The 13347-nt window shown below is 30.2% G+C and overlaps 1 protein-coding gene across 1 annotated transcript; it reads right to left on the bottom strand.

Annotated features, from left to right (window-relative positions):
- Positions 1-2502, bottom strand: LOC114185537. The gene is made up of 2 exons (XM_028073322.1): positions 1885-2502; positions 1-1766 (listed from the first exon to the last, which is right to left on the bottom strand). The coding sequence occupies exon 2, from the start codon at positions 1283-1285 to the stop codon at positions 281-283; it is 1005 nt and encodes a 334-aa protein (XP_027929123.1). The 5' UTR covers positions 1286-1766; positions 1885-2502; the 3' UTR covers positions 1-280.
- Positions 2503-13347: the final 10845 nt, after the last annotated feature.

Below are 13347 nucleotides of genomic sequence, written 5' to 3'. Positions count from 1 at the left end.
TAAAAGCAAGATAAATAACCCAACATGTAGGTCTTTAGAATTTTATTCTTTGTCAATGGAACAACTGAATTCATCACATAATCATGACTTTTGGCTACTACTAATTCACACCACAATGAATCACAAAGAGATAACAGATTTACACAAAAATCCTATGTTAAGGAAACAAACGGGGGGCAGGCAACAAAGAAAAAAAACGTGTGATTAGAAGAATTTCTGAATACAGTAAATTAACTTGAATGAGTGGAAGAGCAACCGAAGATTGTGCAAAAATATTGTGTCATGGTGCATATTCATGTTCAAGGGTTGGTTGTGTTCTTGTTACTGTTGCAGCAGGGGCTTTTGTATCCCCAATTGAAGCCATTTGAAGAGGTTCTCCCAACTCTGCTGCCCTTTCCATCTGTTGCATTTTCTTCTTCTGTTTGTACTTTCTCATCCACAAAACAAGAAGTGACAACAGCACAAGCAATACTAGTCCCCCCACAACAGACCCTACAATGATCCACACCTTTTTATTATCCTTCTCACCTTTTCCTTGAGCACTTGGTGATGGCCTCTTTTTTGGAGGACTTGCAGGAGTAGGAGGTGCTGGTGCTGGTGCTGGAGATGGAGCAGGGGATTTAACAACTATAGAGAAATGACCCTGTTGGAAAGATGAACAAGTGTTGTCTGCTGTTACATCACTGAAATTGGAAGAACCCTGCAAATCAAACCAAACACATTTTGCAACAGCACCATGTGGGACTGATTTAACAGTCCTGAACTTGACCAATATAGGGCCATCAGACGCATCTATGTCTATTTCTGATAAATTTGAAGCTGACAGATTAGAACCATCATAAGCCAGTAGTCCCAACACTGGAGCCAAATAGGTATAATCTGTCAAAGGGTAGTACCTGGAGGATCTACTACCCAGATTTTGGTACACCAAAACAAGCCTTTCCACATATGGCCTCCCAATGAGTCCCATGGGAATTTCAAACTCATTGTATGGTTGGAACCCTTTTCTCCTTAAACTTCCACTTCTTAATCTCAATGCTGCAACCTCAATCCCAGATAAATTGGAAGGTAGATTAGTTGCATTGTAAATGATACCTGTTTTTGGATTCACCAAAGCCCTATAAGCATATTGTTGCAGAAGTGCATCAAGAGCCCTTGCTTCTTCCCTTGTTGAAGAAGACCCAGGAGAAGTAGTAGTAGTAGTAGACTGAGCCCTGACACCAGGAAGTGATTCAAAACACGGAACAAGAACAAGCATGATTACTAGACTTGGAAGAAGCTCCATTGATGCTTAATTTAGGGAATTTTGGAAATTCGGCTCAATGTGGTTTCTGTGCTTGGTATTGACCTTGTCCTCAGTGATACAATCCCAGTGCAATATCTCAAAGGAATAGTTGATACTGATCAATAAGCAAGAAATCTCTTCAAAGGAGTCTTAAAGATGGGAACTTGTAGGCACGTTATGCTGTAATAAAGAAATAAAGAAAAATATTCTTCTGAGGGGCAGAAGTATGAAAGCAGCTTTGAACGTTTCAGCCGTTACAATGAAACTCTTTTCTCTCAAGAATCCTTGCAAAAGGCAAAGCCGAAGAGACAGAGATTCACTCAATTCTTGCCAGTCTTCTTCTGATTCCGAGCATTTCATTCCCCTCTCTCCCTCTCCCCCTCACTCACTCTCTCAACTCCACCAAATCTTACATGAACTGTAGCAGTTAAGGCAATAATTGGGTAAACTTTAAGGAGAATTATTAGGAGAGCAGTAAAACCTGAAACAGAAATCAATGCTGTTCATCAAACAGAAATTCCAAGAAACAAGATCCAGGACCCCTTTTGGATTTGGCAGCTGTTACTCAGCAAAGGCAAGGCAAACAAGAGTATTATTACCTGAACAAACAAACAATAAAGTGTTTTCCTTTAGCTATGTGTTGGAAAACTTGGAACTGAAACCACAAACACCATGATGACCTTCAAAGAAACTCCAAACTTGAGGCAAGCAAAGAGTTAAGCTTGTAGAGGATTCCAAGAACAATAATCTTCAAGAAAATTATCCTTGGTTGTGGCCTTGCTAAGAGAGTAGCAGCCCCCATTAGGTATAAATCTAGAGGACTGTGATTGATACAAGAGACATAGAAAGTCAAGTCCTACTTAATGATTTACAGAAGTGGATGGCTATGGTGGACAAACTCATTTCTTTGCCTTTCTTTGTTTGTGTATGATTTCTACAGTGAATGTGAGTGAATGTCTCCTACTCCTTCTGCTTGTGTAGCTGCAAATGAGTTATGGTAGGAAGAGAAGAATAGGTTGTGTTGGTGTGAAAGTGCCAACTATTGCTTGTGACTTTTTGAGTTGTGAGAGAGAGAGAAAGAGTTTCCAGTTATGGATGCACAGCACACTTGTACACTGGGACTCACCAGCAAAATAAAAACAATAATGATAACAAAAGACAGAAAGGCAATGTGCTGTGAGTGTGAGAAAAAGAGCAAGAAAGTGAAATGGGAAACAGAATGAAAGTGCTCATTTTCATATATAAATCATTTTTCTGCCTCACTTGCTTACCCTTCATATGGGAATTACTAAAGATCACTTTTTTTTTCTGGTCAAATGTTTTTTCATACACTCAATTTTTTCACAAACTAATTTCTGAGAAAATTTGACACAGTGGATCATAATAGTACAAGAGTGGTGAGAAAAAGTGAAACCCTAAAATAAAAATGTGACATTGAACATGCTGAAAAGGCTAAACATGATTAGTTGTGTCCTTTGAGATTGAACCCTTTGATGGCAATGACCCTACAAATATGCTAATTTCTCCTAACCACACTTCCAAGTGCCTCCAAATTTTGATATGAACTCATGGTTGTCGTCTTCGTTTTTCTGACAAATTTTATTCAGGTTTTTTTACTGCACTCAATTTTTCCAGGAATGAAATATGTTTTTTATTTCGAAGTTTTGATATTAGTCTTGTAATTGTTTTTCTTCTAAAGTTGAAATCAAATCATTTTAAGATATGCTTGGATAACAGTTGCAAACTCCAAATTAAATTTTTATTAAAAGTAAAATTTATTTTAAATTCTAAATGAACTATAAGATTGTTACTTTTTTTTAACTACTGTCTAAACACACCCTATATAACACTAATTAGTTACTTATATGTGAGAAAAAAATATCAATCGACCATTTTAAGTAATTCCGACTTATTTTTAACAAAATGTTGGTAGATGAAATATTGAGAAATTTCTTAAGATGAGTAAAATAAATAATACTCATTTATTTTGAAACGAATATTAAAGACTAAAAAATGCTTTATTTTTCTTAATGAAACTGAAAAATATTTTAAAGGAATTAAAATTAAAATTCACATATTTTATAAAAATTAAAGTGGTGATTTGAAACTCTGTAGAAATAAAAAAGAAAGGAAAATTTTGTAAAAACCACTTATAATTTACTAGGAAAAAGAACATATTTATTTGGAAAAATGAAAATATTTATTTAGATAATAAAGAAAGCATTGTGCAGGCCAGTTCTGAAACAATAAGGACATACATAGCAATGTCAAAATCAGCATCAACTAACTAAAAAGTATAAACAATTTTGTATTATCTTTCAAAACTTCTTTTCCTTGTCCAAGGATTAATGGTGGGGATATTATTGATGAGTGCGTTTATGGACATCACTTAATTTTATTTTTTAAATTACCATAATTATACTTAATTTATAGGTTTCAACCATTAAATTTGCTGACTTTTGCAGCTTTAATTTGCTGTGGCTCATACAATTTAAACTACAACTTTCAAATAATTTTTTTTTTTAAATAATTTGTGAGACTGGATTGTAAGGTCTGTTTTTTTTTTTTCTTGTATTTATGTTTCTTTTCCATTTTCTATTAATATCTTATTTTTTTCACATTTTGTCTCTTCTCTCATTGTTTGTGGAATTATTTATCATATATTTTGTAAATAAATGTTATCAAGTAAAAGAGAGAAACTTAGCTGTAGAGCACTCTTTATTCTATCTGCATATTGTTTTGAGTGTTTAATGTGTGCGGAGGATTAGAGTTACTAAAGATGAATTTCTGAATATGTTTTGTTTTACTACAAAATTTAAGTTTTATATAGTTTCTTTAATTAAAATTTGTGAGTGTAAAGTGTTGAGAGAGTTTTTTTCTTTTTTACTAATAATGGACTTATTGTTCCTCAAACTTATTAAATAAATATATAAGTTTATTATTGAAAATAAATATACATAATTTATGACGCATAGATCAAATAGGCTTAGAAGTGTTATATGTTAATTTTTAATGATATATGTTTAATTCAAATGTTTATATATATATATATATATATATATATATATATATATATATATATATTATCTACTATCTATTGTAATTGAGATTTTTTAATTTTAAAATGAATCAAATTAAATTGGTAATACTTTTTATTTATTATGTAAATTTTTATTTTAATTGTACTTTAAACATAAATAGATAGATGACATTACATATGAGAAGATTTTCAACATGTTTATGATTTTTGCCATGTAATATTATACATGTGTCAAAATGAGTCTCGTTTTAGTCGGACTCGTTGATGGCCTAAGAAAAATGGATCAAACTAGATTCGCTTGCATCATTAAAGTTGGTTGAAGAATCAAACTCGTCTCGCAATTGGAAGGGTTGGTGGCTGGCTCGCCAATTTTAAAGAAACCTCACATAGATTGCATAAGCCCTAACTAAGAAGGGCAAAATTAGGGAATCAAGGCAAATGAGGGCAAAATCAAGACATCCACAAAATAGTGTTGAAACAAAATCAAAAAAATAAAGGTGTCAGGATTGTCACTGTGGGAATCATCGAAGATAAGAAGATGTGACAACGATCGCTGGATGACAACTTCACAATGCATTGGTAAGGGTACGAGCTTCGACGATGGGATCAGAGACAAAGACAGGAAGATGGGGGAGCTCTAACGTCAAAGGACTCCAAGGACGATACGGAGACGACTTTGTCCAGTGAGCCTAGCGATGGAAGGCGACCAACCAGCTGAGATAGAGATAAAGGATATTCGAGAAGTGTAAATGAAGACTGACGATGAAACCTCAATCGACCAAGAGACTCTAAGTTGTCTCATCTTTATGTGTGATGTTCTTTTTTTTGTGGGTGGGTGAATAATGAAGCAAAGGAAAAATAAAACAGGTTGAACAGGATGCAAATTGCTTGTAAATTGGCTCGTGTTATGGCCCGACAAACGAGACGGGTCAAGATCCTTCAGATTGACAGATTCAAATGTATGACACCCGTTGGATCTGACAATTCTTATCTGTGTTTGTTTTTGAAATATTTGATCATCCAAGTTTATTTTTGAAATATTTTATCGTGTAAATTTTTAATTACTAAACTTTATAAATGGGTGAATAGTAAAACATTTTAATGTAGGCATATATTTTAGTACGAGGTGTTGCATAACGAATTGACAAAAAATAGTTTCATTTAATTTGTTATATTTTTATTTGGTCCATTTTCATTTAATAAATTTATTTTAAATCGATGGATATTGTTTTTGGAATTACTATCTAAAATCATGGATCAATCTATTTATGGTTTTAAAAACTGAATTTATTTGATCCGTTTAAAACATGAATTAAATGGATCCAACCAATCTTCTTACATAATAAAAGAATGTTGAAGCATGTGACGTGACCTTTACTATTAATAGGTATGTTACGTCAGAAAAAATAAAGGTAATTAGATGTATTTAATTAACAATTTGCACTTAATTAATTGCACATTTGGGGGCGTTCAACACATCGATTCGTGGGGTAATCATAACTCGTCTTCCGAACTCAACGACTTCAATTGCGCTTAATCATATACGCTTCACCAACAAATTTTTTAATGTTTACAAGTCAATTGAACAAAGATTTTTTTTATTTTTTTAATGAACTATTATTTAAAGAAGGTAATTATATTATTTTTATTTTATATTACATAATAAATTATACGTATTTATCATTTTATATGTAAAAAATAGTTGATAAAAAAACAGTGAAAACACAAGGGTTGTTGAAATTTTGTTTCTGTATTTTTGAGGAAGTAATAAAAATAAGTTTATATATCAGTTTGCGTAAAAAAATCACCAAAGTATTATGATAATAAGAGTAAATTTATATGAAAAATACGTGAAAAAAGTGGAGAAACTTGATTTTCTTTTCACTGATGAACTAAATTATTTTTATATTAATGGTAAAAAAATAGTAACTGTTTTTTTTTATTATATATACTTTTAATATATTACAAATAAATCCTAATTATAATAATAATAATAATAAATTTTAAATGAATAGAAATAAAAAGGTTTATTTCATTCTAAAAAAACAAATTTTGAAAATTTTCTCTATTATTAGCGAAGAGCAATTGTAATCTTGTCTTATCATATTAAAACTTAAGACCCTATTCGTTTTAGAATATTTATTATTATCATGTAAATGTGCAGATGGATTTGGAGGGATAAAGCTTGTTCGTTTTCCATGATATGGAAGCGAGGTTTACCATTGATTTGAATGATATGAGAATTTTTTTATCCCACATATGAAGGTTAGATTTGAAGGAGAGTTTTATCAAATGACCCATTTATCCTTATCACATTTTATTATTCATGTGCGCAACGGATCGATCTTGGTGGCCTGGAACCGATCCAAGGTTTGTCATGCATGATTGGAACGATCCATTGAGCCTTGGAATCGATCCCCAAAGTTGCAGATTCGATCCCCAAGCTTTGGAACGGATCCGTGGCAACAAGTTTTTGTTTCATTTATGTTTTGTTGGTGGTCTAAATAAACTTTTGAGTTTTCAGATTTTTGTTAAGGATGTTTGAAAGGAATACACTGGGTGGCCGTTGAATGACATGGAGGGGCAATATAAATTCATGGTTAAGCATGTGCAGTTATGGAATGTTGTGTTTCACAGTACTTCTTCTAGATAGATTCACTCTGTTTATTTGGCTGTCGTAGTTGCATACTATGCCAGGTACATTCCTATTCTCATGCTTCTCTTGGTTACCTTTGATAAGTAATTTTTAAAAAATTATTAAACTCATACAAATACAAATTTATACTACTTATTACATAAGGGCAAAATGGTAAACTCTCTTTTAAATATATTAAAACATTTTTTTAATCTATCATATCAATCAAATCACTCACTAACTCTCACAAACTTTACTACTAAATTCACTCATAATCACCTCTAAATCCCTTAAAAAAAATAACACACCCTTCACTCTTAAATTCATTCAAACACATCCTCTTCCTCTCCCTCAAATCCATCTTAGGAAGTGAACAAAGCCTAAGGTCGTGAATAAGTAAGTACAAAAATTTTAAACTTATCAAAGTCAAAATTTGATAAGTATGTTCAACCTTATCTTAGTTTAGTCATTTTTTTCTTCTTATATTAAGTGAATGATTTAAGGAAAGGTAATGTTAGTGTAGGAGTGATTGTGTGAAAAAATTATTGAAATTTTTGGATTGTTATAAAAATATTTTTAAATGAAATATGCCTCAATTAAGGTAAGATGAGTTAATATTATATAGTTACAATGTGAGATATATTTAAAATGTGAACGGATAAAAGAAAATATTCAATGTGAGAATTGTTTATGGAATTTGAATATACGTGAATAGTATGAATTCTTATGAGATTGTTGGTTATTTTTATACTTTTGTTATTACAAATGTAAGAATAATCTTATTGATGAGTCTCATAAGTGTACAATTTATGGTGAATGATGGAATTATTTAAAAAAAAATGTTGAGATTGTTTGGTGTGCTCAAATTGAATATCGCTTTAGCGAGATGTTGTCACTGAGGAAAGATCTACGTGAAGTGCAATCATTGCACTCATAGTATACATCGCCAAATTGACATGGAGTATAACTCAAGAAATGGCTCATAACTTGAGTGAGAAAGAGGTTGAGACAATTTATCTTCGTTGAAAACATATTACCAAAGTGATACCATCCTATCCAGGAAAGAGTACGATCATTTCTGAATTTGAATTCTCAAGAGACACGACATGAATAAGTTAGAGAAGAGCGCGAAATAAGACAGAGATGGAGGACGTCACAATCTAGCATATTGATAAGTCAAGTGAAGATTCTCCACAAAGATGTTAATCTTTGATAAGAACCAGAGGTCCTAAGCCAAGAACAAAGAGAATTCTTTCTTTAATGAAATAAAATTCAATATGACTAAAAGTGTCTACATTAGTTTTTGGTACCTCTATATATAGGCACATAAGTTTAAGAAAACATGAGAATCCTACAAGAAGGCCCAAACCCAAAAACATAAAACATAAACTAATTTATAAAAGAACGATCAAAGCCCAAAAACATAAAACATAACTAATTTCTAAAAGAAAACCCAAAGTCTAAAAACATAAACTACTTTAGTGGTATGGTTTGTGGTTCAAGCATTGCTCTTAATATCTAACCATGGCAAACATGATGTACGCGTGTGTTGAATGTGTGACAATGCATGATGTGTATCTTAAACGCTCAAGTGCCAGTTAAAAACTCAAGTTCATCCTTGACACTTGAGCACTAGTTGAACACTAAAGCTCTAACTAGATGCTTAGGAATCCAATAACAAATAGAATAGATTTTGGAATTTGTTGGAATATGTAAGACAAGTTGATCAAGCATTGGCAAAAATGCTCAAGCATCAAAATTGTCATAGGAGTAAGGAACCCAAAAGGGATGTTGCTCTTAGGTTGCATTTCATTCAAGCGACAATAATACCACTAAATTGATATGGTTGACACATTGTTTATGACAAAGGAGTGACTCAATATGATATAATTTAATTTATTAAAAATAAATTATAAATGTCTAAGCTAATTATTTTTTTTATACTATTCATTTTGAAAAAAAAAAACATTTATGCCTTAAGTTAGAGCATTTAACATGAGGTCCCCAAAATGGTGACCCAAAGGGTTTGTTTATAAGTTATATCTTAGGTTTCCTCAAATGATAATGAGTATTTCATGACAGCACATTACATAGTTATGGAGCTTAACCTCCAAGTTAACTATGTGAGAGTAAAATTTCACCAATAAAAAGGGTATGTCCTTGTTAATGCATTTATAAATATCAGACTTACATGGAAGATCCCTTGAATATGATGCAAGGGCCAACCTTTTTGTGTTTGCCTAAATATCCAATTCTATGTTTCTCTTGACTATTAAATAATCATGGAGTAAAACAATAGATTGGTCAAAATATATATTATTATAAGAACACACGTCTTGTGAACTTGATTAATAATCTTTTCGCTTACACTCAAGACTAAGAGTTGTGCACTAATAAACATTTTACTAACTTAATTGATATTGGTGCACATTTTGACAACCTGACTTGTACCAATATATCTCTTCACACACCTGACATATATTGATCACATGCTCAATAATTAACAGACACACAAGACCGTACATTTGAACGATCACAAGTCGTCTCTCACACTTGATTTAATAAACCTTTCACATAAATTTTATACCTAAAAATGCATAATCAATTATAAGTAATTAAGATATGCTTTTGAGCAATATTTTACCTCATGGATCTAATTTAGAGGTGAATCTACACGGATCCATATCGTTTTATCTTACAAAACTCATTATTCTAAGAAAAAATATCTAATATAAATGTTTTAGAGATTGAATCACCATTTGTAGATCGACATCAAATACTTTGACTTAAAATATACAAGTTTTTTTCTATAATAATTAAAAATAAATTATTATATAAAACTTGAAAAAATATTAACTAATGAAAATAATTGTTGAAAATATATTAAAAAAGTTATCAAGTACGCAAATTGTTTTACTTATATGAAATATGAAATCAGTCATTAATATTTAGTTATGTACTTAGAAGTAGTGACTTAATTATCTTAATATAAAATATTATTTATTACCTTAATTTATTGTAATTAATATTTATTTTTAATATTAAAATTAACTATAAATATATAGTTAGGAAGGACTAAAAGACCTAAGAAATGTGACTCTAATTAACTAAAAGTTATGCACTATTAATAAGAGTTTATTAAACTCTAATAAAAGTTGACATAAACCTAGTGTTCCATGGGAAACATAGACATTGTATTCTTATTATTCTCCTTAAAGTTTGTAACCAAAAAGAAAGAAGAGAATGAAAAAGGAAGAGATGGGTCACTTGCAAGACATTCCAAATCAATTCACGGATTCACAAATCAAATGTAAAATGGTCCCTTGTCACCAATTCATCATCATAAGTTACGGTGTGGATCTTTTCGGAAAATACTAACAAAACAATAATAAAACTAAAAAAAATTGTAATAAAATAGAAAAAAGAAGACACGTAATGCCAACTCATGGATGTTGACCACTCTTGACCTGCACCATCATATTCTTTTTATGATATTATTATTATATTAATGTTTTTATAAAAAAATGCATATGTTTTGTGCATGAGATTCTATAGATATTTTATTGAATTAAAAATTATATGTTTATATTATATATAAGTAAATGAGGAGTTTATTTGTGAATAGCAGTTGAACTAAATAAACATCTTTGCTGCAATAATTCTTTATTTGTAAGTATATCAGTTGAAATATTGAATTTTTATTTTTAAATAAGTTTAGTTCAGACAGTTTTATAAATTATGAAAAGTTAATAAATATAATTTGATTGAAGTCCATTGATGGAATATTTATTCGAAAAGATTTTTTTTAGAGATTATTATTATTATTATTAAATAAATAGAAAGGACCACACGTGCATGGCAGATGCTATGATGCGCCAAAAGTGCACATGCCTTTCCCCTTGGCATTTGGAATTGGCATGTGATGTGAGATTGAGAGCCTTAATATATTATATATAATTTATAGTTACAATGTATACAATTTTTTTAACAATATAGTTATTTAAACATTATAGTGCACTTAAAATTAATTAAGTGCACCTTACTTTTTCAATTAAAGTACAACCTTATAATATGATATGGCTTGTGAACTCGTAATTTTACATATGTTATTTTTCTAAAAAACAATTGATGCATGTATGTATTTCTTTTTCCTTTGTAAAAGTGTTTCTCTTCACAGTAATAATGCTTGAAACATCTAAAATAATAGATTCAATATATTTCTTTCGATAGTTCAGATACGAAGTTTGACATTGTAAAATATTATTTTATTGGTGTTTATATATTATTTCATGTTGATAATTTATTTTGCAAAAATAAGTAAAAAATATTTAGGTAAGTAAGTTGATTTATTTTGTACTGTATGGACCATTCGATCAAGAAGTGAGCTAGTTGATCCGGATAATCAATAAGCCAAACACAATTAGGTTGATTCTAATCAAGAGTTCATTAGAAAAATTATAAATAGGAGTCCAAGTAAAATGGTAGATCATGCATTAATTGCATATTTAGGATTCTTGCATTTGGATCCAAACTAACTTTACCATCAAATGACCTTTGACAGGTATCCCCAATTGGTTGTTGATGAACACAAACGACTTGAAACTAGGATATCGCACGATCGCCTGTTTGAAGTGACTAATCAATCCTACATAGTGAAACAATTTTTTTAATAGAATTGGTGTAAATTGAAAGAAATTTTATTTTATGGATCATACAAAATGTTAATAAAGTCTTAACAAAGTTTATATAGTGAAGCTTAACATAAAAACTCATTTAAGTTGAAGCTAATATCAAACTAATGAAACATGTTAAAAAATTAATTGAAAACACTTTGTACAAGGAGTTCGTTTGTTTTTTTAGGTTTGTTCATAGAGGTATTTTTGCAAAAGTGAAACTCATATTTGTTATGGTATAAGATTGGTCAGTATATTTTTCGAAAATTTTTAATATAGTCACGACTTATAGTTTGGATGTAATGTTATTTTTTTTACTTTAAGATTATAGTAGTTTAATGTCATTATTTGATTGTGACATGACTCAACTAATTTACGTTACAAGTTAATTGATATACCTTGCAACAACTTCCTTCAACAATGGTCTTGCTATAAATTAAACTTTTTCAATTGTGACTTGATCTACTTAACCTACGTTGCAATACAATTGATGTTACACACAACAATTTCTTCCTCAACAATTGTCCCACTTGGAATTAAACTTGTGACATTGGTTCTGATATATCAATTTTCAATTTTTGAATCAAACATTTATTACTATGCTAAAAGTCATAACTTATAATCAAAGTACAACTCTTGTACTTAATATTGTAGTAACACGTACGTCATTATTTAAGTATGACTTGCTTCACCTAATCTGCATTATAGGACAATGATACACCCCTCAATTCATGACATCTTCCAGTGTTACTGCCGTGTTAAGTTGAATATCATATTATTATTTTCGTTAAATATTTTTATAGTTGTGTCGATCTTACTATTAATATGACTAGTATTATTAATACTAAATAAATTCTTCATAAGTCAAAATTGATTAATATATATTTTTTAAATTTTAAATTATTATTTTAAAAAATAAAAATTTAAAATATAAACTTAGATGAAAACAAATAATTTTTTAAGTATAATTTAACAAAATTAATCAATAAAATATTAATGTAAATAAATTTGGTCTCTTTTAAAAAAGTAAATTTAAACGACTTGTGTCAAAAAATAAATTTTAAAAAGTTAATTTTTTACAAAATAACTTCAACCTCATATGTCTAAATAAAAAATACATAAATATATGAAGTCAATTTTTAAACAATTCTTCCACAATTAATATTTTTTCACTAATAATACTGTAACATGACATTTAATAGTTTTTACGCTACTAAACAAAACATTATATCATGATTAATCAAAGCAGATAGTAGGAATAGGTTGATATAGAGTATCATACAGTCATCCCAAAATAACCATATATGCACAAGCTATATTCACAGCCTACACTAAGAAAGGGTTAACAAAACACCCAACGTTTAAACAGAACATGGAATAGAGACTACTGCTAGATCTCTCATGCCACAGATCAACTCCTATCCAGGAGAGGAGTGTATTCACCTGTACTTTTATTTGCTCACACCAAATGTAGGAGATCATTGCAAAAGGGAAAAACACACAAAGAGAACAAACATAGGCAAGAAGGGTAAGCTAACTTGATTAAGAGAAATCATGCAGTTCAATAATAAATATCAATCAAGGACTTATCATATTTGTCAGAATTAATTAAACCACCACAACCACAGTACATATACATGACTCTATACTCAACATCCAGATTATGTAAGAGACATTGGAGCTCTTGGTGGCTTGCACCTGTGACGGTTCCTAA

This window comes from Vigna unguiculata, chromosome 5 (genome assembly GCF_004118075.2).
Source record: "Vigna unguiculata cultivar IT97K-499-35 chromosome 5, ASM411807v1, whole genome shotgun sequence".
Lineage (NCBI taxonomy): Eukaryota > Viridiplantae > Streptophyta > Magnoliopsida > Fabales > Fabaceae > Vigna > Vigna unguiculata.
Note: the sequence above shows the minus strand (reverse complement) of the source record. Positions and strands in the feature narration are given on the sequence as shown.

Coding starts and splice junctions, on each gene's coding strand:
- LOC114185537 (XM_028073322.1), bottom strand. CDS start 1,285: ATGGAGCTTCTTCCAAGTCTAGTAATCATGCTTGTTCTTGTTCCGTGT.